Source organism: Pinus tabuliformis, chromosome X (genome assembly GCF_031772625.1).
Source record: "Pinus tabuliformis cultivar Carrire ecotype Pingquan chromosome X, CPIR1, whole genome shotgun sequence".
Taxonomy (NCBI): domain Eukaryota; kingdom Viridiplantae; phylum Streptophyta; class Pinopsida; order Pinales; family Pinaceae; genus Pinus; species Pinus tabuliformis.
This window is the reverse complement of record NC_142308.1, coordinates 789,888,053-789,914,746: the sequence shown is the minus strand read 5'-3', so window position 1 is coordinate 789,914,746 and position 26,694 is coordinate 789,888,053. Positions and strand designations below refer to the sequence as shown.

Here is a 26,694-nt window from a genome sequence, read left to right as displayed (position 1 = left end):
CGAACAGTCAAGGGACAGATTGGCTTTAAGCCACGAACAGACAGAGGAGACAAAATACAGAGTGAAGCAAGAAGCAGAGAACAGAGAAGTCGAGCTAACCTGCAAAGCTAAGGTAGCATCGAGCAGACAGAATCAAGAAGGCTTGAGAGGTTCAAGCAATCCCTGTGAGGATATCTGTCGGGAACTGAGTACCAAATTGGACTCATCCCATTAAGACCAGTTGAGGTCGAGACTTGGTAAGAGGGAGTCTGTGTACTCTAGTGGCTTGGGGAATCCAAGTGCCACCCCACTAAGCATCATTTGTTACAGGAGACTCAAATTGAGCTCCTCATTGTAAAAACTCTGCTTAAAGACACAATAAAAAAAAGGCCACCACTAAAAGTTGGGCCAGGAGACGTAGCCCAGGAGGATTGGGTTAACTCCTTATTAATTTGTTGTGTTTTTGCATTTGCTTGTTGTGTTTCTCTTACTGTTTTCCAATGACTGTGTATTTCACAATCTTATCAATCAATTGCTTAAAATAACATAGGCACACTAAGATATCTCAACAGATTCTTGGCACCAATCCAATGTATGTGGTGAGGTTCAACCATGTGTTGACTCAACGTGTTAACTGCAAAGCATATATCTGGACGGAAGTTCACTAGAACATCAATGCTCAGACAAGTTGACGATACTCGGTGGTATTTCGTAAAACAGGTCCAGCAGCACTACCGCTTAACTTCTTGAAGTCAAGCTCCATCGGGGAGGTTACGGGCTTGCAGTCCACCATGTCGAATCTCTCCAATATCTTCACCACATATTTTCCTTGAGATAGGAAAATCTCCCCTAGTTTCTGCCAAACTTCCAGTCCTAGGAAATAGTGCATAAGTCCTAGGTCTTTCATCTCGAACACAGAAGCCAACTCCCTCTTACATTCGTGAATGAGAGGGTTTGCACATGTTAGAAAGAGGTTGTCAACATATAGCACCAGTATGAGAGGCTTGTCATCTATAGCCTTAAAGTAAAGGTTAGGGTTGGCTTCACTTCTAGTGAATCCCAGCTTCATCAAGTAGCTATCAATCCTCTCATACCATGCTCAGGGTGCTTGCTTTAGCCCATAGAGGGCCTTCTTCAACCTGCACACATGAGATTCTCGATCAGAAATCTCAAATCCTTCGGGTTGCTCTACATAGACCTCTTCTTTGATCGAACCATGTAAGAACGCAGTCTTGACATCCATCTGATGTAGGTTCCATCCTTGTGAAGCAGCAAGGGCTATGATCGAGCGGATGGTGGTATATCGGGCAACAGGTGCAAATATCTCGTCATAGTCTATACCTTCCTTCTGGGAGAAGCCACGAGCGACAAAACGAGCCTTATACTTTTCCGCACTTCCATCAATTCCATGCTTTATCTTGTAAAGCCATTTTGAAGTGACAACTGCCTTGTCCTGGGGACTTGGGACTATAACCCAGACATCGCTCTTCATAATAGACTCATATTCTTCGGTCATAGCATCCTTCCATACTTGATGCTTGACGGCATCTATGAATGATGAAGGCTCATTTTGGATGATCGTGCTCATGATGGTCAGGTATCCCTGATACCTGTTCGGTTTCTTACTTTCACGGAAGGTTCCTCAGGGTGCTGTGTGTCCTTCAGCATCGTCAAGTGTCCCCCTAAGCCATGAAGGCCTCTTCCTTGAAGAAGAAGGCTTAGGTGGAGGAGGATCAATAGGATCCAGGGGTTCTTCCACATCGGGCATTGTTTCATCTTCTTTTTCTTTCGGTTCCCTGGTGTCAGCTTCTTGAGAGTTCCTCAAAGTAGGAAGATTGTCCACCTTGCTAAGGGCCATATCTTCGTCAAAGGTGACATCATGACTAATCTCGACTTCCCTTTGACCAGCTACATAGATTCTATAGCCCTTAGTATTTTCACTATAACCCACAAAGATTCATTTCTTTCCAGATGCACCCAATTTATTCCTTTTCTCTTTCGGCACATGAAAATATACAAGGCTTCCAAAAATTCTAAAATGAAATATGTCAGGTTTCTTACAGGTGAACATTTCTTCAGGAGTTTTGGAACCCTATGCTTGATGAGGGCATCAGTTTTGTACATATACGGCGGTGTTTGCAGCTTCGGCCATTAGAAACTTCGGAAGTCTTTGATCACGGAGCATAGCACGGATAGTTTCCACAATCGTACGGTTCTGCCTTTCCGCCACACCATTCTACTCAAGAGTATATGGTGTAGTGGTCTCCCTCTTAATGCCAGCCTCTTTGCAAAAGTCATGAAACTCATTGGATTCATATTTAGTCCCATTATCAGTCCTTAGGATCTTGATCTTCTTTTCGGTTTGATTCTCGATCAAGGCTTTGAAGTGTCGAAACCAGGAGAACACTTCATCCTTCTTTTTCAAGAAATATATCCAAGTTTTGCGAGAATAATCATTTGTAAAGGTGAGGTAATATAAATATCCTCCCAAGGAGTTCATAGGCATCATATCGGATATGTCTGAGTGAACCAAGTGCAATATATCGGAGGTCTTGCTTTGGCTTGAGGGGAATGGTCCCCTTTTGAGCTTTCCTTCGACACATTCTGGACATACACCTTCTTGCTCTAATCTGAACTCGGGTATCCCAGTTACCATTTTTCTTACATCAGGTAGAGCTTTATAATGAAGGTGAGCAAACCTCCGATGCCATAGTTCAGACTGAAGAGATGTGTCACAAGACATGACACCCAACGGACTTCCTCCAACATGATATAATGAATCAACTCGAAACCCAAGAGTAAAAGCATCTTTAAAGTTCTTTTTCCATACACGTACCTTGCCATCACTGAAAGCTACCTTGTAGCCTTTGTCTTCCATTGCAGAAATGGACACCAGGTTCTTTTTGAGATCAAGTACATATAATGCATCTTGTAAGTGGATGGTATTACCCTAATTTAATTGAAGAGTGACATTTCCTACGCCTTTCACGAGATATTTTGAATTGTCTCCAAGAACAATTTCCAAGTTGGTTTCTTTCTCTACTAGATTATAGAGAGCTTCTTTGTAACCAGTGAAGTGCCTTGAGGCACCACTATCAATAAGTCAATTTCCCAACGAGTCCTGGGGAGCAATGGTAGATAGAGCAGCTGGTAGATAATATTCATCTTGCTTATTGTCAACAGTGTTAGATTCATACCTGGAATTTCTTGCCTTCTTGAATGGTTGTCCTCTTCCTTGATTTCCGACACTTCTTTTACCTCTGCCATTTGACTTGCCATTCCTTTGATTGCTTTGAGAGGGATTTTGATCATCGTCCCAGTGTGAGTCCCTTTTATCAGGGCACTCCCTTGCATAGTGACCCGTTTTATTGCAATTGAAACATCGTCCTTTTCTTCCACCCTTTGATCATGCCTTTCCTTTGAATTTAGCCCCAGAATTGTTTCTTCTTTTAGTATAAGAAGAAAACGTAGAGGGATGACCTTTAAGTATGGGCATTTCTTGCTCTTCCATCCTTGTTTCTTCTTGAATGCATTTGGACATTAATTCCTCAAATCCAGGAATTACGTTATTGTTAAGAAGAGTAGTCCTGAATATATACCATTCAGATGGTAGTCCTCCAAGAGTTGTGAGTGTCATCTCCCTGTCAGGAATTACTTCCCCAATAGATAGGAGATCGTTCTTGATCTCGGTGATTCTTAAGAAATATGCTTGCATACTCTCGTCTTTGCCCTTCTTAATTTCCTTCAGCTTATTTCTAAGAAACGAGACTTGATTTGCATCATTAACTTTAAATAAACTCACCAGTCTATCGTAGATTTCCTTGGAGGTGTTTAGCTCGGAAACATAGGCCACCAAGCGCTTTTCAATAGTCTCGGATGATCTTCTTTGCTTTGACTTCTCCCTTGGTCCATTTGTTCCTAGCAGCAGCGGATGCATTTGATGGAAGCTCAACAATCCCGCCTCTCACATGGTCCAACACTTCCTGCTCTTCTAGTGTTAGATTGAGAGACATCTTCCATCGGTGATAGTCAGATTTCTCCCGAAGTTTGTCTTCAGCAGGGAAGTGTGTTGAGGACCCCATGATTTCTTTAAGATAGCCTTGCCAACCTTCTCTTCGGCGATTGCTCTTGCTCTTGGGCTTTGTCTTCACCTCAGCTCTGATACCATGTTAAATTATGGTATGTTCTACGCTTATAGCAGTTTACTTGTTTTTCTTATTATTATCCACAGATTAGCAATCACATGTACATTAAGTAAAGTGCAGATAGAACATTTAAACGATCAACAGAAAACAAGCCAAGACAAGAGACACAAGATGTGGCGGCTAGCTAGGGACAAACCCCAATATGGGGAAACCCTTTGATCAAATCTTCTTTTATCTTCAATAATTCAGCAGAGAGAAATAGTACAAAAATCTGATTTACATCAGCAGCAACAAACCCTAGATCAGCCCTAAACTAGGGCAGTCAATATCTGTCAAACCAGAGGTCATATCACCTTGATTCCTGTGCCAAAAAATGCGGCCTTCCAAGGAGGATCAGCCACACCAAACTCAGAGTCAAAGAGTCCACGCTGGTCAACGCTGGTCAAAGTTCCTTTCTGTAGCTTCAGCCCTAGAAATCTGCATCCTTTTTCCACACGTGTGAGAGAGAGAGCCTTTCTGCGCAAGAGAGAGAAGAGACTCTTTTCTGCGGAGGAGAGAGAGATATATATGATGAGAAGTGAGTGTCCAAATGAGGAGGAGGCATCCTGTATTTATATCCAAACGTTGAAGATGAATAGATGTGTCTGTTGGGCATCTGAGCCTGCATAAGTTGCTGGCTGATTTTAACAATTTGTCAATAATCAAAATAAATTCATATCTCCATAAATACTTATCGGAATCGGATGATCTTTAGATCAATCCTACACCTCTCGATGAGAAGAATCTAGGAAAAATATTATCAGCAATGAATAAGGTGACCCACATGGAGTTTGGCCCTAGTTGCCAATTTTAACAAAGGTTCTATTCTCAATATTAGAGAAGAATAGGGATGTCCTCTCGAGTTGAGAGGGAGTGATGTTGAACATCACATGTGCATTCTCCTCTTCAGGTGATGAAGAGAGAATGACAAAGGATTGGATAAGCATTTGTGGTTTCCTTGAGGATATAGCATCCAAGAAAGGAAAGGGACAAACACTCTTTGAGGATGTGACAGGTATCCAAGAGAAGAGTGGTCGAAGAGGACTGATATTCTTTGAGGACTCAGGATTGGAGATCCAAGATAAGAATAGTCCTAAAAGGACATACCTTGTAGACATCCAGATGGCGTATGATTTAAAATTGGCAACTAGGGCCAAACTCCATGTGGGTCAGCGTATTTATGGCAGCTGATATTTTTATTGGATCCCTCTCATTGAGAGGTGTAGGATTGATCTAAAGATCATCCGATTCCGATAAGTATTTATGGAGATATGAATTTATTTTGATTATGGAATTATTATCAAGCGGCCAGCAACTTGAGTAAGCTCAGAAGCCCAATAGACATGCCTATTCATCATCTACTTTTTAGTATAAATAGAAGAGGACTTGAAGTCATTTATATATACTCTTCATGTGATCTCCTCTCCACGTCTTGGGTTTTTGGTGAAGGAGAGACACAATGAAGATACGTTGAACTAAAGATGATGCCCTAACTGCTATGATGCCCTAACCGCTGTGATGCCCTAGCCGCAGTAAGTCGCAGGCTTATGAGGATGCAAACAAAGACCTTATACGCTGGACCTTATACGCTGTTCATGGAAACCTTTATACGCAGTCAATGGAGACTCTATACGCAGTCATGGAAACATTTATACACAGTCAATGAAGACACCCTATGCGCAGTCATGGAGACATTCATACGTATACAATTCAAACATCTTTGCAATGAGGTTTAGGATCTCGGATGCCTCTGAAATAAAATTACAGTGAGTACTGTATAAAGAACTCGGATACTTCTGATGTTTTTGAAGAGCAGTTACAAGATGAATGTCGGAAATTTGTCCACTATAATGATCACACTGTCAAGGTAATGAAGCTGCAGTGGAGCCGCAGTCAAGGTTGTCAAAGTCGCAGTCATAGTAATGAAGTCGCAGTAAGGGTAACGATGAAGCCGCAGTAAGGGTAACGATGAAGCCGCAGTCATAACCGCATTTCTATATGGGATAGATCTAGGGTTCAGTTGCGTCCTTGAATATAAGGAGCAGCAAAATCTAGATCAGCGTCCTCTCGTCATACCTGTAATAAAAGATGATGCCCTCAGATGGATAGAGAAGATAAGTCAGCGTGTGATCTACTACTCCCTTCACTATGACATACCTATAGCAGCCTTAACAAGATGTATTGCAGAGCCATGGAAGAAGTTTCCTTCATAACAGAGATTCTCGACATACATAAAGAAGGAGACTATATCATCACAACATGAGGCAGTCTCATCATACTTCAAGGAAGAGTGATAATGATCATAGTCTTGATCATCACTATAATTGATCATACATAGATGTGATCTCACAGTCTCGAAGGAACTCAGTGCAGCGTAATGATGCATGATGATATAATCATGGGCAGCATAATGATAAATGAGATCATGGGCATCATGATGATGAATGAGATCATGAGCATGAGCAGCATAATGATGCATGATGATATGAGCATGGGCAGCATGATGATGAATGAGATCATGAGCATGGGCAGCTTGATGATGGATAACACCATGGAAGATGCAGCATGATGAGCAGCATGAAGATGAGAGCAGCTCAGTCATCAAGGTTCAACACATGTGACAGTACAGCAAGGTGTCACACGGTAAGGTGCAGCAAATGGACGAAATGCAACACTACGATAGGTGAAGTTGTCACCTTGGAGAATCAGTTGAAGCAGAACGTCTTCAACTGATCTCAAGTATCATCGTTATAGGAGATGATCTATGCTTTGATTTAGATAAGTCAAAGTGTTGACTTCTGTTTTAAATGTACTATCTCTCTCACTTTCTCTGCTGAACTTTGAAGAACATAAAAGAAGAATTGGTCAAGGGTTTCCCCACATCGGGGTTTGTCCCTGGCTAGTGCCACATCTTGTGTCCTCTTGTCTTGGCTTGTCTTTTGCAATTTATTTTCATGTTCTATCTGCAATTTACTTTAATGTTGATGTGATTGCTAACTGTGAAAAATTAAATAAATTGCTCTAGCATAGAACCTACCTAAAATTAACATGGTATCAGAGCTAAGGTGAAGACAATCCCAAGCAAGAGTGAAAGAGCAATCACCAAAGACAGTTGGGACAAGACAACAGAAAGTTCGGATCTAAGGGTGGAAGGAAAGACAGATGCCTTGGTTACAATAAGTTCGGCCATTATGTGAAGGAGTGTCTGAATGGCAGAGACACTTCTCTTGATGAAGATAAACAAATCATTCAAGGGTCAAGGGAATGACAGGTAATACAGCTCATCAAGGAGAAATGATCGACTCTTCAAAGAAAGCAAGGAACCCCAGGCACTTCATCGGATAGATAATCGTGGGATTATACTTGGAGCCGATACCACCTATCCTGGAAAGGGTGTAGGGAATGTTACCCCTAAATTGAATGAGGGTAACTCGATTCATTTACAGAATCTCTTTTATGTACCTGATCGCAAGAAGAACCTGGTGTCCATTTCAGCAATGGAAATCAAAGGTTACAAGCTGGCACTCATCGATGGAAAGGTACGTGTTTGAAAATAGATTTTTCAAAGATGTTTTTGAGTTCAGGGTTGTATGAAGTTGCAGGAAGTCCACTGGGGACCATGTCCATTGACACAGCACCAGAGGTCTGTGAGTCAGATGGTGACAGGGATGCCTGAATTCAAAAAGAGCATGAAGTTACATGTTTGAAATGTACCGAAGAAAAATCTTATAAGTGGACCATTCCCCTCATGCAGCAGGTCCACAGGTTTGGAACAACCCGAGGAGTTTCAGATTCATGATTGGGAATCTCATGTATACAAGTGGAAGAAAGCCCTCTATGGCTTGAAGCAAAAACACCTCGGGCGTAGTATGAAAGGATTGATAGTTGTCAGATGAAGCTGAGATTCACTAGGAGTGAAACTGATCCAAACCATTACCCGAAGGTTGTGGATGATAGACCTCTCATACCGACACCTTATGAGGACGACCTATGTCTGACAGGTGCAGACCCTCTCATTTGCAAAAGAGAGAGGGAGTTGGATTCCAAATGTGGAATGATCAACTACAAACCTGTGACTACCTTGAGGATCTTAACTTTCAAAAGTTTTATGGTAGTGATGTTGGACTAGATTTGGGAAATGCCTTTGAGTTTCATAAACTCATTCGCGTTGATGTTCTTGGTGAACTTTCGTCCGAACATATGTTTTACAATTAGCATGGTGAGCTGATATTCAGTTGAGCCTCACTGGATTGGTGCCAAGAATCTTCTAAGATATCTTCAGGGCACAATCTCTCATGGATTGAGATACACTGCCGAAATATGAATCTGCGTGATTATTTGAATGTTGAATGAGCAGGCAATGTGGAGAGCACTTCTCAGTGTTGTTCTCTTTGGAATCTGCCTTGATATCCTGGATGAGAAGGAAGCAGAATTCAGTGGCTCTGAGCACCGCTAAGGCAGAATACATCGCTGCTAGCATGGCCTCCTATGAGGCAGTCTGGTTGCGGAAGCTCTTCAGTGAGTTGTTTGTACACATGATGAATACCATTGCGATTCTCTGTGACAACCAGAATGGGATTCGTTTGTCAGAGAAACCCATATTTCATGATCGCTCCAAGCATATCGATATCAAGTACCACTATATTCGAGATATGGTGCAGCGGGGAGCTATAAGGCTCCAACATATCGGTACAGATGAAGAGGTCGCCAACATTTTGACAAAGTCCCTAGGAAAGGTCAAATTCCTAACTTTCTGAGAACGACTTGGTGTCGTTCAGAGACCCTCTACTGAGGGTCAAGTATGATGTACTGAGCTCTGGGAGCTCCAAGGGGGCGCGGGGTACTTCTTGGAGCGATATATGACCACAAGGTGACTCACCATCCCCTGGTGGTGTATGTGTACAGGGTAAAAGAATCAAAACTTTCCCTGGGACACCCCGTGGCGACTATGTAGCAAGATGATTAGTTCTCCTATGAGGTCTGGATGATGTGTTCTCCATGACGATTATGTAGCAGGATGATTAGTTCTCCTGTGAGGCCTGGATGATGCATTCTCCATGGCAATTGTGTAGCAAGATGATTAGTTCTCCTATGAGGACAGGATTGATTAGTTCTCCTATCAAGGCATCCTACCCATGCAGTCTGGGACTCATGGGAAGTACCTCTCATCTGATCAATAAGCAAGGAAATGAGGATAGGGACCATAGTAGTATCGATGGATGCATCGCTGTATCTACTGTACTCCTATGCTAGGATGACCTCCATTGATCTGGGATCAATGATACTGGTCTGGGACCAGTTGTAGGAGTTGTACCCACTATGACGCTGACTTCAGGTCGATTGAGACTAGTCTGGGACCAGTGGTACATACTCTGAGACTGACTTCGGGTCAGTGGAGGACTGGTCTAGGACCAGTGAGAGTGGTACATACTATGACGTTGACTTCGGGACGGTTGAAACTAATCTGGGACCAGTGGTACACAATTTGAGACTGATGATACTGGTCTGGGACCAGTAGTAGGAGTGGTACCCACTATGAAGTTGACTTCGGGTTGGTTGAGACTGGTCTGTGACTAGTGGTACACACTCTGAGACTGATGATACTGGTCTGGGACCAGTAGTAGGAGTGGTACCCACTATGACGCTAACTTTGGGTCAGTTGAGACTGGTCTGGGACCAGTGGTACGCACTCTGAGACTCACTTCGGGTCAGTGGAGAATGGTATGAGACATTCTCGATCAATTCTTCTTCTTCATGGTTCAGTAGAGCAGAGCTGAGTAGAGCAGAGCAGACCTGAGTTGCGCAGAGCTAAGCTGAGCAGAGTTGAGCCGAGCAGAGCAGTGCAGGGCACTGATGGCAGAGATAGTACAGTTGGACATATGGATCAGCGAATGGAGTTCTCCCTAGTTGAGAGGGAGTGTTAAAATTGGCAACTAGGGCCAAACTCCATGTGGTCAGCTTATTTATGGCCACTGATTATTTTATTGGATCCCTCTCATCGAAAGGTGTAGGATTGATGTAAAGATCATCCGATTCCGATAATTATTTATGGAGATATGAATTTATTTTGATTATGGAATTATTATCAAGCCGACCAGCAACTTGAGTAGGCTCAGAAGCCCAATAGACATGCCTATTCATCATCTGCGTTTTAGTATAAATAGAAGAGGACTTGAAGTCATTTATATACACTCTTCACGTGATCTCCTCTCCACGTCTTGGGTTTTTGGTGAAGGAGAGACACAATGAAGATACGTTGAATTAAAGATGATGCCCTAACCGCTGTGATGCCCTAGCCGCAGTAAGTCGCAGGCTTATGAGGATGCAAACAAAGACCTTATACACTAGACTTTATACGTTGTTAATGGAAACCTTTATACGCAATTAATGGAGACTCTATACGCAGTCATCGAAACATTTATACAGAGTCAGTGAAGACACCCAATGCGCAGTCATGGAGACATTCATACGTATACAATTCAGACATATTTGCAATGAGTTTTAGGATCTCGGATGCCTCTGAAATAAAATTACAGTTAGTATTGTATAAAGAACTTGGATAATTTTGATGTTTTTGAAGAGCAGTTACAGGATGAATGTCGGAACTCTATCCACTATAATGATCACATCGTCAAGGGAATGAAGTTGCAGGGGAGCCGCAGTCAAGGTTGTCAAAGCCGCAATCATAGTAATGAAGTCGATGTAAGGGTAATGATGAAGCTGCAGTCATAGAAATGAAGTCGCAGTAAGGGTAACGATGAAGCCGCAGTCATAACCGCATTTCTATATGGGATAAATCTAGGGTTCAGTTGCGTCCTCAAATATAAGGAGCAGCAAAATCTAGATCAACCTCCTCTCAGCATACCTGTAATAAAAGATGATGCCCTCGGATGGATAGAGAAGTTAAGTCAGCGTGTGATCTACTACTGCCTTCACTATGACATACCTGTAGCAACCTCAACAAGATGTATTGCACATCCATGGAAGAAGTTTCCTTCATAACAGAGATTCTCGACATACATAAAGAAGGAGACTATATCATCACAACATGAGGCAGTCTCATCATACTTCAAGGAAGAGTGATAATGATCATAGTCTTGATCATGACTATAATTGATCATACATAGATGTGATCTCATAGTCTCGGAGGAACTCAGTGCAGCATAATGATGCATGATGATATAAGCATGGGCAGCATAATGATAAATGAGATCATGGGCAACATCATGATGAATGAGATCATGAGAATGAGCAGCATAATGATGCATGATGATATGAGCATGGGCAGCATGATGATGAATGAGATCATGAGCATGGGCAGCTTGATGATGGATAACACCATGGAAGATGCAGCATGATGAGCAGCATGAAAATGAGAACAGAACAGTCATCAAGGTTCAACACATGTGATAGTACAGCAAGGTGTCACACGGTAAGGTGCAGCAAATGGACGAAATGCAACACTACGATAGGTGAAGCCGTCACCTTGGAGAATCAATTGAAGCAGATTGTCTTCAACTGATCTCATGTATCATCATTATAGGAGATGACCTATGCTCTGATCTAGATAAGTCAAAGTGTTGACTTCTATTGTAAATGCACTATCTCTCTCACTTTCTTTGCTGAACTTTGAAGAACATAAAAGAAGAATTGATCAAGGGTTTCCCCACATTGGGGTTTGTCCCTGGCTAGCGCCACATCTTGTGTCCTCTTGTCTTGGCTTGTCTTTTGCGATTTATTTTCATGTTCTATCTGCAGTTTACTTTAATGTTGATGTGATTGCTAACTGTGAAAAATTAAATAAATTTCTCTAGCATAGAACCTACCTAAAATTAACAGTCTGTATCTTATGGAGGTAGTGCGGTATCACGTAAATCCTCCCAGCATAATGCTCTTGATTAAAGTAGAGCTTGTCTAGTTAGGCCTCAGGGGCAGTGTTGGTCATGATGATGATGCTTATAGTATGGCTTATCAATCCAAATCTTCTTGTGAGAACTCTTTAGTTTGAGATATGATGTTGTACTAGTTGTACAATTATGAATACCTCCCTAGTTAAGAGGGAGTGTTGAGAAATGTAACTAGTTTCAGTCTTCATGATTGTTGTACTCATTTCAATATGTATCCTACATAAGAAAAGCTATTATTATTAAAGCATGGGTTTAATGCTCATTATTGATGGTCTTCTAGGTAAAAGCATGTTCTTCGTGCTTCTAGGGTTTGTTAGGTCAGGATTTATTGTGATGAGTCAATGGAGTCGACATCATGTTTATAAGACAGTAGACTCTTCCGGGCAATTTTTAATTGTAAAAAGAATTATTATTTAGTCTAGAAAGTCCTGGAATCTCCAAGAGTACAAGTTGGGCCTGAGATCATCAAATCAGTCTAAAGGAGGGAATTTGACCCTTTGAGAAGGCTATATAAAGGAGCAATTCGACTTCATTTGGGATACACCTACAAACAAGTTCGATCTACAAGAAAAAGTTTGAATTGTAGTTGAGAAAGGCAAAAAAAGGAGAGTGAAGGTCTATAAGAAGCCAGGAGGGAAAACATTCTCGTTTTTGGGCTCTATCTCTCTCACACGTGCAAATTATAGGGTTTCTGGGTTACAGAAATAGGCCGAAGTTGTACGTCAGAGTTGCAATAGGACGAAGTGCAAAATCTGGTAGCTGGAAGAGGGAAAACCCTTATCTTGACCTCATTGACCTTGGGAGAGGTGTCTTGCTCTAAGTAGGTCTCAAGAGGAGGTTGTATTAGGGTTTCCAAGAAGCTGCAAGGACAAAGTTGTTGGGTCGAAGTTGCAGGTCGAGTAACAGTGTTGTAGATGGCAAGTCGAAGTTGCAGGTCAAGTAATAATGTTGTAGTTGGCGGGTCAAAGTTGCAGGGTGTAGCAGTTTGGTGCAGAATAAAGGAAGGACTTGAGAAAGGCTTGACTTAGTACTGGGAGAAGGACTTGGTCTAGGGATTGGGTCTTTGTATCTCATCTAAAGTAGATTCTATGAAGAGAAGAGTTTCTGGGTTTTCCCCTTGGAGGGGTTTTTCCCTGGCTAAGAGCCTATCTCTGCGTCCTCTTTTCGTTACTGTTATTGTTCTTGATATTGTTTGATGAAAGATCTAACTAAAGAAGATAACTAAAGTTTCACAAGCACTATCAAGGTTAAGGAAAATAAGATATAATATCAACTGCTTTACATTTTCGAACATCTCGCACTTCGTCGTAGATAAATATACCTCAGAACTACAGAGTTCCACAAAGATAGATGTGCCTTAGACTTGCGTTGTGCCTCAGACATATACTCCGCCTCAGACCCAAACTTTCTGCCTCAGACTCTTCACCTAAACCACAGAGATATGGGTGTTCTGAATTTGCCTTTTGGAGGAGAACAAATAGGCCCTATTTACAGTTATTCTCCCATGCGAAGAGACACGCCTCTTGGGCAGGACGACTTGATCCTTGGAGAGTCGACTTGGTCTTTTTGGAGGTAAAATTCAAATTCAAATTCAAAAAAAAAACATTTTCCTTCTCTTTGATGAGCCTTATAATATTTTTCTTTTGAATACATAATAATTCTTTTTCTTGCGAACATGAAGAACATGCTTCATATAAATTTCTTTTTGCAAATATAATTCATATTTTAATATTACAAGTACAAAGGAATATTATGAACACAAACCGTAGCTACAAAAATTCAACACTAATGGCTATCAAGGGTTGTTGGCTGCAAGTTGGAAGAGATGAATAGGAGAAAAGTTTCTCCTAGGGGCCACCCACTTTTGGTGGGTAACACAACCAAGAAAAAGAGACTCCATTGTCAACACCAAAGTTTTTCATGAAAATAATCACATTATAGCATAGATGATCTCAATAATTCACAACAATATGGGAGGAGAGTGAGACTTGTATTTATAGATGAGGCTCTCAACATCTCTCCCCTTTTTTCTCCTTAGAAAAAGGTGACTTGCATCCACAAATGTTTGGAGACTAAGTCAATACAAGAAATTAACTTTTACATTGTTTAAAATCCTCGATTAGAGGTGATGTCCCACTAAAAGAGGTTTGAATTGCTTGAAGGAGCGGCCGATTCGACTCAATAGTGTAATGTTCCCTTAGATTTTGGCTTGAAATGTGTTGAAAACAATTTAGGAATGCTTGGGATGGCAAAATATTTCTCCATCTTGCTCAATGTTCCTCATCTTTGACATTGGAGACCTCCAACAACTAGTAGAAGGTGGGCAGCATCCTTATCCTAGTCCAATTCATTGCCTAAAATGTGCTTTAAGAATTGATCTTACTTGTTTGTGAATTGGTTTTGGTCCATGTGAGTACCTTTCACATGTTTTGACCATTCCTTTGCTCAAATTAGGTGCCATGTTGCTCCTTTAACCCCTCATGACTGCCCCAAGTGAAGTTGACCCCCTCTTGAATATGAAAACTTGATCCTTGGAGCCAAATCCCGCTCTTAATGAGCCTTATAAAAAAAATCTTTTGAATACAATAATAAATCTTTTCTTTGCAAGCATGAAGAACATGCTTCATATAATTTTCTTTTGTAACTATTACAATGTACAAGTGATACATTATGAAGACTGAGCATAGCTACAAAATTCAACAAATAGCCCATGGATAACAGTCTATTTATTCTCCTTCTTGGCTGCTTCTACCTGCACTCTAGCTGTCCTGAGTTCCTCTAATTTGCAGCCAAAGTTGGAAAGCATCTATGCTTCAACATGTACAGCCCCCATGGAAGTGAAGGTGGAAGAGATACCCCTGAGGATGATTTCAAAGAATTTGAGCATTTCAAGGAAGACTCATATTGGCTTACAAAGTCTGTTTTGAAAAGAAAGAACCATCTCTTGTCTTGTGTGCCAGGAAAATGTTCAAACTTTATAAAGGGGAAAAAGTATATACCATATATAGCAGGAGAAATGAATTATGCATAATGAATCTTAAGTTTTATGGTTGTGTTTGGCAATCCTAAAAGCCAAAAGGTTATGAACTGCGACTGTGTTAAAGGAAATATTCCATCTTTTTCCCCAGATGAAAAAATCCAATTAAGAAGGCTATCAATTAATTTACATTTTAGAGGCTTCAACCTAAACTACAAAAACAGAGCTTATTGATAATGACTGAAACAAGACACTAGTTATCACAAGGTAAGTACAAAGAGTATTACAAAGTATTATAAATATTTTGCTAAACATCAATAAGCATCTACAAAATTATTAGGGCATAAAGAATTAGCTATGTAGAAAGAATCCTGAACTTAAAGTTACCTGCAATATCAGTCGCTTTCCTGAGTAGTCATCACTTGTGAACCTTGAGAAAAGTGTCAACTTGTTATATGGCCTACAATGTGCATTAGTGTATTATTCAGTACCCCAACTCAACAATAATAAAAGGAATCTCAGGAGTCAGAACCTGTCTCATAGATGTTCAAACTACCAGAAACGATTCAACCAAAGCCATGTATCTGTCACTGTTCTATAGATGCACAGAAAAAAAGAGATCCACAAACAAGATGCATCATACAGTAAATAAAAGCAGAAAGATAGTCTATATCTAAAATTGTCATCAAACAATAAACAAGGGGAGAAATATAGTGTAGATATAACATAAAAAATGATGAAACATATAGGTCACACACAAAAAGTAGATAAGCATTCCACATGGTTAATAATACCAAGGAAAAATAAAATTCCATGGATTTAAGACAAGTGGTGGGAAAACGTGCATTGTATCAAAGCCCTAATCACTTATTCATGCATAGGATTGAGGACATTACACAACATATACAGTAATTTTGTAATGTTTCCAATTTTTCTGAGTGCAAAGTTCACTAAAGAGTTTTGCCAATTTTTGGTGATATTAAATAAAAAGGAGAAAATACTATTTTGTGGGAGAAAAGTGGAAATTATTATTTTAATGAAGAATTGCGGCAAAGTAATATTTTATTAGTGGAAGGTGGGGATCACCAAGGGAGAAGCCTAGCAATTGTAAATAGAGCTTGGAGGCCTCCATTCGGTATCCTTGATCATTTGACAATTCAACATTAGTTCCCTTGAGCTGCTTAGCCAAGACAACATGTTGTTCAGCACAAGGAATTTCCGAGCGGGAATTCCACCCTCATTTCGGAGAACTTCGAGTGTCTCCCTAGTGAGGCAATTTGGGGAGCTCAATTCAGAGTTTCCATTGGGCATATTTGCAAGTTATTTCAGCTGGTATGTTTTTCTTCTAGGGTGCAAAAGTGGTTCAAATTTCTTGTGGGGAGATCAATTACGAAGAAGTAGAACACCGAAGGATTTGCAGGGGTTTTCCCCTAATTTAGTAGGAGATTTTGTGGTGATTAGCAAGGTTGAGTTGAGAGAATTCTTGGGGCCGAAATTCTACATTTTTGGAAGTGCATAGGGGTTGGAAGAATAGAGGTTGAGGAGAGATAAAGGTCGGAGATTGGAGGTATTCCTCAGGGGAGAATTTAGCCAAAGTTGGGAGAGATTTCTAGTGGTGGATTTGGGCTTAATTCAGCAGTATTAGTTTTGTGGGGTGTTTTCTGGCCAAATTGGGCAATTTGCACTTATTGGGGGTCACCGAGGATTGGTGGATTCAACCAAAACCCTTTCTGGGTTTTTGTGGGTTTATTGAGAGGAGTCTATGGCTAATTTTATAGAATTTTTCGAGTGATATTCAAACCTGAAATCCTAATTCTTATAGCAGGGCGAATTGCTAGTTAGCTGAGGAATTTGCACCATTTTGTGGGTTCGACTTTGGCTTGGAGATAGGCCAAACCCTTTCTGGGTTTTCCTGGGTTTTTGGTGGAGAGCTCAAGATTAATTTGGCGAAATTTTCTGAGCACTTTGGAGGCTCAAACAGGGGTTTCTTTCAGCCAACAGTTGCAGAATTTCCAGGGCCAGTGCAGAACATTGAGGAGAAGCCTTTCCTCTACATCCAAGTAGCATCTTTCTCACCTGGGATTGTTTAGCTTGCTTTGGCAAGCACATGTGCACACATTTCATGCATTGTACTCTTCTCCATATATAATAAAATCGCTGAATTTTGGTGCAGTTTTGGTGTAAATTGTGGGTATTTGATTGTTGTTTAAATATTTCGATGTTGTATGGTATTTTACTTTATTTATCACTATTATTTCCTTTTTGGAACATTACAGTGGTGTCAAAGCCATGATATTGGCCAGCTGTGGGATAGCCATCTAGATCATGGAAGATTTGGGCATGTATGCACAATGACGAGTTAAACCATAGATAACTTATGGCTCAAAGAAGATTTAGTATGCAGGAATTCTGGGGTGGAATCTATTGGAAGATGAGAGATTGGCCCAGTTGAGGAAGGTGTCGGACCAAATCCATTCTCATCCTTACAGCAAAGACACTAGTGGTGTGCAGGTCGTGGGGGTGCAACCATCTACATTGTGTGGGGAAAGTCGACAGAATCAGGGCATCAGATCTCCTCAAAAGGAGCAGACAGGACAGGGACAATTAGAGGGTGAGACTAAGGGGTGCTTTTGTTGGTGGATACCTGGCTTTAGATATCAGGAGCCTAAGGAGGAGGTTGTTTTGGGTAAGTGTGAGGAGCATGTCGATGTGTCTAGTGTGAAGCAGGAGTCACCCTTGTTGGAGATTCCTTTGATAGCTCTAGCTGACACCGTGGGGGAGAGAGTAGAGCACACACCCACAGGGCCTTCCATTGACGAGGTGCCAAGAGACATGGAGGCGTCCACCATTGAGGAGGCGCCATCCGTTGTTGAGGTATCCAGGGTTGTGACTGAGTACTTAGGTGATAGTAGCACACCACATGTTGATGAGGTGTCGGGAGACATCTCCACCATTGATGAGGAGCTAATAGGTACAGAGGCATCTAGATCTATGCCAGAGTTACCAGACGACAGTCACTTGCAGCTGATTGGCGAGCATGTCTTGCGTGTTGGATTGTCTATGGACGAGCACTTGGAGGCTCATGTTGAGTCCATGATGGAGGAGGATGTGCGACCATCCTTTGGGCTAGCCATTGATGAGGGACAACATAGAGACCGCACATTGGGATTTCAGCACAGTTCGTTTCAAAGGCACATTGACGGGATCTACAACATTATTAGCCCACCCTTATGCATTGGATTGAGGGAGGCAGCATTGTCTAGACATACCCTAAGGGATGGTCAGGTTAGCAGGACTGGGCGACATGCACTGAGTATGACATTGCATCAGCTTGGAGGGCTTGTTTTTTCCACAGGGGATTGTACATTCGATCCCTCCTTTGAGATTAGGTGGCAAGAGGTACTGCGCTAGTACCTGATGGAGCAGGCTAGGCGGTTGGATACATCCATTGCCACATTTCAGCAAAGACCATGAATTACCATAGGGACTCGAGGACCAGACTATTGTTGGGATCTAGGTGGGATTTCCCATCACATCATAGAGTCGTTAGGTGACGGTAGTAGTTGCATGATGGATCCGACGTTTGGTTGCACACACATTTTCAGATCTCCATCAGAGCCTGGGACAACACTAGTGACAAGATGGTTTGACAGGGGAGCAGACCAATTTCATGAGTTGTCTTGGCATATTGATTGTGCATGGAGTCACAAGGTGATTAACCTACTCTGGCAGGAGTAGGAGGAGGTGGCATTGGCAGAGCACCAAACAGGGCATTACATGGATACGATGCTCTCTCATTGGTATATTGGACACTAGAACTACTGAGGATAGGCATAATAGTCATTCCCATTAGCATGTGAGGAGTCAGACCGCTCAGGTCTTTAAGGGCAGATGGGGAGATGTAGCCCACATCATGGAGGGAATACTAGCAGAGTGGTGGATGCGTTGGCACGTGCAGGACGACATATGATACAAGGTGGTATGACAATAGGCAGTGGTACCCAGGGGTGCACAAGGATATGCCGCAGAGTCCAATCTTATGCAGAGGGATGCGACCTGATGCATACAAACCCAATTTTAGAACCTAGCATCCAATGTTGTATAGAGGTATGTAGTGATGAGCAGTGGCCTGCAGAGGAGCATGGAGATGCGTGGTTGTTTGATGTAGCATGTTGGTTTGCATTGAGCGACTCACATCGCATCGAGTACACATGGGGAGAGCCAGGTACAATAACACAGATTGGATACGAGACGGTACAGGATGGTACAGCAGTAGCACGGGGTATCCAATGGTGTACAAGGATAGGTTGCGGGGTACAGTGCCAGGTCGAGAGCTACAAGGATACTCGGTGGGATGCAGGGGCATATGGTATTGCACAGCGAGGTCTTGAAGTGTTGCCTCCAAGGAGACTTGTGGACGGAGACATCGGGCATATCTTTGGGTGTAGTTCACCCAAGATCGATGGGGGCGCAGATGAGCGATACTCGATGGTATCCATGGGGACTCACATGCATGTCCCTTTTATACATCAGTTACAAGCACAGACGATTTGGTTGTTGTCCTTTGACACTTTGGGCACGAGCAGCTGGGGACAGGGAGCTCACCTGAGATATTGGGATGACACTCAACGCACTAGGGGAGAGACTTCGTAGTGGTGGCATTAGGTCGATGTAAGAGTTGACAACCACAGATTGGGGGATGAGTTGATCATCTGCAGAGGTGGCATATCGTTCATCAGTGAGCCTACGCCTGGGGAGCAGGTCATGAGGGAGACATGTGTCACTCTTTCCACAGGGCATGTCAGGACCATGCATGAGTAGAGGATACCGTGTACGATTGAGGCAGCTTTCCAGTATGTATCTGACCTCCAGACATTGTATTGGCACATTATTGAGAGGGCGGATGGCAGACTCAGTGGTGATGGTTGGCAGAAGCGAGGTGGTTCCGCATACACTGAGTCGATTGTGAGTATCAAATACCCATCTATTGGCTACCTTCAGGGGGTAGTTATTTGGCACATGTGGCTTCCAACAGTCATCAGTACTACGCAGTGGCAGGCACAAGGCAGTTTAGCATGTACCAGATTAGTTCATGATATATGGGGCCTATATGTCGGTTTCATGCAGGGATTAGGGACAAGGAATAGACAAATTCCAGCGGTTGTTAGAGCTATGTCGCAGCAAGTCTGGCTATGGGATCCAGGGATTGAGTTGATTGATAGGACACTCCATTATATGATGAATAGGTTCATGGGAGAGAGTGATCTAGTTCACCTTGCATGTGACGCATGGGAGATAGATGAAACCTCCATTGTATGGAGAGGTAGATTTATCCTATTGTTGCTCAGGATTGAGATTGACAGTGGATAGGTTGACATTGACATCATGGAGATGCCTAGGCAAGATAAGCTTGGCCTTCACAGATATCCCACCATCAGGTTTCGGGAGGGGAAGATACAGTCTGAGCATGATGGGAAGTTTGTCAGAGTGGCGCAGCATCAGCATGGTGGCACCCTTCTGAGACTAGCATGGGATCCAAGTACAACTGGATTTGGCGGTTCATCTACCCTCAGGGGTGAGCTGCTTTCTACAGGGGGAGAACATTTAGATATTCCATTGGAATCCGGAAATTCGCTGTTGACATGGGGATCGTCACTACTACAGCAGGATGTTCAACAACGAGAAGTGGTTCAGTGGCACATTTGGGACCCTGGTATTGGCTAGGCCAGCGTTTGGAGCAACAGGATATTGCTTGAGGACAAACAATTTTTGGCAGGGAGAACTGTAATGTTCCCAAATTTTTGTGAGTGCAAAATTCACTAAGGAGTTTTGCCCATTTTTTGTGATATTAAATAAAAAGGAGAAAATATTATTTTGTGGAGAAAAGTGGAAATTATTATTTTAATGAAGAATTGCGGCAAAGTAATATTTTATTAGTGGAAGGTGGGGACCACCAAAGGAGAGGACTAGCAATTATAAATAGAGCTTGGAGGCCTCCATTTGGTATCTTTGATCATTTGACAATTCAACATTAGTTCTCTTGAGTTGCTTAGCCAAGACAACCGTGTTGTTCAGCACAAGGAATTTCCGAGCGGGAATTCCACCCTCATTTCGGAGAACTTCGAGTGTCTCCCTAGTGAGGCAATTTGGGGAGCATAATTCAAAGTTTCCATTGGGCATATTTGCACGTTATTTCAGCTGATACATTTTTCTTCCAAGGCGCAAAAGTGATTCAAATTGCTTGTGGGGAGATCAATTACGAAGAAGTAGAACACCGAAGGATTTGCAAGGGTTTTCCCCTAATTTAGCCAGAGATTTTGTGGTGATTAGCAGGGCTGAGTTGAGAGAATTCTTGGGGCCGAAATTCTACATTTCTGGAAGTGCATAGGGGTTGGAGGAATAGAGGTTGAGCAGAGATGAAGGTCGGAGATTGAAGGTATTCCTCAAGGGAGAATTTAGCCAAAGTTGGGAGAGATCTCCAGTGGTGGATTTGGGCTTAAGTCAGCAGTTTTAGTTTTGTGGGGCGTTTTCAAGCCAAATTGGGCAATTTGCACTTATTGGGGGTGACCGAGGATTGGTGGATTCAGCCAAAACCCTTTTTGGGTTTTTGTGGGTTTACTGAGAGAAGTTTATGGCTAATTTTACAAAAAAATTCGAGCGATTTTAACAAGTGTTTTGTGAGTGCGAGTTTTGTTGCAGATGCTAAAGGAAATTTGGCATAGATGAGCAGCCAAATAAAGATGAAAGAAGAAGATTTTGTGGAAGAATTCAATCCATGGAACAGAGATGCTCAATCGCTAGAGAGAATGTTGGAAAGTCATGATTCAGTGCAAACAGAAATAATCATGAAAGAGGATAAGGATGAAAGGGAGGCAATCAGAATAGGCGAAGAACAAGTAAGAGTAAGTGATAGCATTCAACAACTTCAAGGAGAAGAACAACAGATTGAAGAGTTGATGGACAGCAACAACAACCTGAAGCAGAGTGAAACAAATAGCAGTAAGTGGCAAAGTATGGACCAGACAAAGAATATGCTGACACAGAGAATGAAGAAATGTGGCAGTTAATGATGAAGCAATCCATATGGAGGAAAATGATAGCAGCAGGAAGGATGATCAATCAGAACTTGAACCTGATTGACAACGAGAGGAAGATGAAACAAAATACAGCAGACATACAACAGCAACAAAGGTGCAAGGCATTTGGCCAGTTACAAAACAAAGTATGGGATCCAGGAAGACAAAGATCAGAACCACATGATCAGGAGATCATGAATATTTTCTACTTTAGGAGTCTGATGCGGAGCATTCAACCCAAGAGAAAATCATTGTATTTTAGTAGACATACGGGGTCATGTGTTTTAAGAAATTTGTATTCCTAAGTGATGAATTAATGTAATATCTAGGCTTCTGAGTGAGTAGGATAAGAATTAATTAGATGTTGTGAGGATGTTGTAAATGCTCTCGAATTAGGGAGAACATGAGTGGTTAATAGTGATAAGAGAGTTAGAAGTCAATTATAACTCTTAAAGTTGTTTCATGATTCGAGGAACTAGAGAGAGTTCTTAGGAATTAATTGAAGTTAGAAGTGGACATAGAGGACATTTAGGAGTCAGTTCAGTAGATCTAGGATTTGAACCAGAATTAGTTCAACAGAACCTTTCTAGTATAAATGTAAGCCTACGGGCAGAGTAAAGGAAAGGAGGCCACTTATATTGAAGATCAAGCCTGTGAGAGACAGAAAGTCTCGATATAATATCATTTGTTTATACTTATATATACAAAGGTTTATTTCCTAACTGTGTAAGTGTGTGAAACGAGTATTTAATGAATGAATTACATGTAAGTTATGAATTCGTAGGTTCTGTAATAGAAGGTTGCAGGCAGAGTTCTATAGATACACAAAGGAGATAATGATTCAGAGGAATCATAAGGGATCTTTGAATCCAGTTGAAGGATCGGAGTAAGCTCTGGAGAGGTAGCGAAGGGAGAATTCGTGGAGTTAAGTTCAGAGGAAGCGGAAGAGCGGAAAACCGAAACCCTGAAGAAAAACCCAAAACCACAAGGAAAAACATTGAAAGACGAAGTAAAGTCAAAGGAAAGGAACGAGCGAAGAAGTGAAGAGGTGATGCATAAGAACCGTTAGATCTCATAGATCAACGGTCATCGCATGAGAAAAGAGCGCGAGAGATAACTAACAAAAAGGCGGGTTTTTATAAGCCGAAGTAGTATTTCAGGCGAGGTTTAAATGGTAAGTGGTATGGAAGGGTGAGCGCCGATTCCACTCACCATTCAACATGTAGCACAAAGGTGGTGAGGGGAAACCGCTTTACCGGGCGGTTAATCCCCGTGTTCGTTGTCTATCCGAAACTAACGTCAACTGTCAAATATGAAGGAAGATCGACGGCAGAGGATCGTCGTTCTGTTATGTTGATCGGGTGAAAGTCCTACCGTCGGATTAAGTCTAGATCGACGGTCATAATTTGATCGTTGATCGGAGTTTGAATGGAGAGCGCAATGGAAAGGCGATGGATGAGTGCAGACCCGACGACAATTATGAACGCGGGTTTATAATGTTTGAAGTCTGGCCTATGTGTTTCGATCGGGTTATTCCTTTGTATTTCGATATAATTGAAGTTCCGCGTTTAAAGGTAAGTTTATGCGATAAATGTTATGTAACCAATGTTTAAAGAGGGAAGGTTATATATATGTGGTTAAAGGGTTAGCGAAAGCTTAAACTAAGGTTTATGGGAGTGAATGAGTCCCGATAGAAGGGTTTAATGAAAGACTTTAATAAAGTCATAAATGAAGGCTTGAGGGTTGATTAAAATCCCGATAAGTGGATATTGCCTAAGGGTTAGGCTATGTTGGGTTTTAATAAATTATTCCACAGAAATTAAGAAAGGGGTCCTTAACCATTGATGGTTGAGATTTTGACTCGTTAGGGAGTTGAAATTCCTAGGACAAATGTACTTATGCACTGTAGATGCACACTGTGGGTGTAAGTGGGGGTAACCCTGCATCATTTGGTATTAGAGCCAGGTTGTAATTGAAACAATTGGTATTAAAACAGAACAAAGAAATTCTATGTGAAAGAATTGAGATCAAAGTTATGTGTCAAAGATGTTTATGCAGGCAAGGAAGGATCTGATTCTATTCTGACAGAAAGTAGGCACACAGAAGTAATGTGTAGCAGAACTTGCAAATGCAAGAAACAGAGGACAATCCATTCAAATTACAGGTAGAATGGTGAAACAAGATCATGTTGAGATCTTGAAGGTGAAGTGATATGTTCTGTTTTGATTTGAGAACGTGTGTTTATACATTGATATGCAGGTGACAACATAAGAAGGTGTGAAGGTTGCAGCAATCTAGAGCAAAGAGTGCTCAATTGTTTCCAAAGGAAAGAACCAGAGAGATGCTAAAAGACTGAGCTCAAAGGAGAGAAGCTTAGAGAGACATATGTAGCAAGAAGGAGACTTGTTACTGCAGAGAGATTGTTGCAGATCACAAAGGCAAGTCCACAGAGGATGTGGGTAGAATTGCTAAAGGATGAAGGAAGCTGGTAAGACTTTCTAAGTGAAAGAAGAGGTGGTCAAAACCAAGTATTTCATTGTGATTGAAATACAAAAGGACAGTTGTGTTCTTGAGAAGTGCAGATGAGTTGAAGCCTAGAAGGAGCAGAGAGAAGTGCTCAAAGGAGGTTCCAGAGATAGAGAACCAAGGGCTTGCCAAAAGACCAAGTACAGAGGAAAGCTTGGTGAGGTAAGTTGCAACAAGGAGGACTTGTTTTTGCAGAGGCTTTAATGCAACTCATAGTGAGTGAGTGAGGAGCTCATGAAGAGAGAAGAGAAGAAGATGGCTACTAATAGTCATAGCAGAGGTTCTGAGGAAGACCACAGCAGAAGAAAGATGAAGAAAGAGGATGCCAAGGCAAATGGCAAGAGGATGAGTCAAGAGGAAATTGACAAAGAGATTGCAGAGTTAAAAGAACAACTCGATGCATTAAGGAGAATACTTGAGGAAAGCCAGAGACTAGGTTGGGTCTTGAGAAAGAAGCCAGTGAAGTGGCATAAGTTGCAGAGAAGACTACAGCAAAGGCAAGTGAAGCGGCTGATGGAAAAACTCAGAGAGGCTGAGTTAGAAATGGAAGAGTCCAATTGTAAACTTGAACAGGGTGAAGTTCTGAGAGAAGATGAAGACTTGAAGACTGAAACTTCAAGTGAGGCCAAAGGATCACATGGTTTTAAATCTGACAATTTGTGTATGTTTGCAGGTGAAACATGTGAAGGACAATTCGCTGATATTGTCATAAAGGAGGAAGAGGACAAGCAGAATCTAAATTCTGTTCTGGAAGAAGATGAGATAGATAGATCTCATATGCAATTGGGGAAGATATCAAGCAACCAAGTGAAGGGCTTGAGGAGATTGACGAGGAGACCATCGAAGAATTTCTGAAACATATGAAGGATTTAGAACAGCAAAGAGATATGATGGTTGAAACATCAAGTGGGACCACAGGGTCTTATGTTCTTAAGACTGATAGTTTGTCTGTGGATGCAAAACAAATGAAGGAGAATATTAATGCAGATGGTGAGACAAGGATAGCTCTTGGAGAAAGTAAACAACAAGAGATTAAAGGCAAACTTGAAGAAGAGACTATGTTAGCTGAAAACATAGTAAAGGATCATCTGTTCACTATGATGATAGGCACAACGGAAATAGCCATGGAAACTGTTGAAACAGTCAGTAAGAAAAGACATCTACTGAAAGATGTTAAGAAGGAAGAAACCTATGCAAAGGATTTAACCTTGGGAAAAGGAACACTAACAAAGGAGTGTTTTGCAGAGGATGAGCAATCTTTTGAAGCTATCAGAAGTATGAAAGAGTATCTTTCAGAAGATAAAAACTCTGAAGTAAAGGAGGATGGATAATATCTCTTAAATGAGAGAAGCAGTGATTTATTGCAGCAGAAAGAACTTAATAATGCATTGATATTTGAAACTGTGACAACACAGGAAGAATTTCTTGTGAAAGAAGGAGATGAAATTCAGTCTGAAGAGCTGATATGTGAAGCAACAGTTGAGACTGTTGAACCTTGTGATTTTCAAATTGATAATTTGTTTATAAATGCAGGAATTATAAGTGATGATGAAGTACTTATGAAGTGTCACAGAGAAATTGCATTGCTGGAATATTTGCTGGAAAATTCAGAGTATGACAGTGTGATTGCAAAAGGAGGAGTTCACTACAGTGGACAAGAGCAGGAAGACATCATTAGAGCAGATGATGTGGGGGAGAGACTAGTTGACAGTCTCATGAATTCTTTTGAGAATTCAAAACAGCATACTAATGTGCTGACAGAGGAGAAAGAAACAAAGCAGCAAACTGAATTGTTGCCAAAGGAAGATAAGGCACAAAAGCCTTATGTTTTTTATTTTAACAAGTGTTTTGTGAGTGCAAGTTTTGTTGCAGATGCTGAAGGAAATTTGGCACAGATGAGCAGCCAAATAAAGATGAAAGAAGAAGATTTTGTGGAAGAATTCAATCCATGGAACAGAGATGCTCAATTGCTGGAGAGAATGCTGGAAAGTCATGATTCAGTGCAAACAGAAATAATCATGAAAGAGGGTAAGGATGAAAGGGAG

General features: G+C 41.5%; 1 protein-coding gene across 5 annotated transcripts in view; it reads right to left on the bottom strand.

Annotated features, from left to right (window-relative positions):
- The window catches only part of LOC149142200 (uncharacterized), a 361,843-nt gene that overhangs the window by 176,101 nt on the left and 159,048 nt on the right, over positions 1-26,694 (bottom strand). For all 5 annotated transcript variants that reach the window (XM_089446688.1, XM_089446684.1, XM_089446686.1 and 2 more), the window contains one exon: positions 15,435-15,507. In XM_089446688.1, coding sequence (XP_089302814.1) covers positions 15,435-15,507 — 73 coding nt within the window. The remainder of the gene's footprint in view (positions 1-15,434; positions 15,508-26,694) is intronic.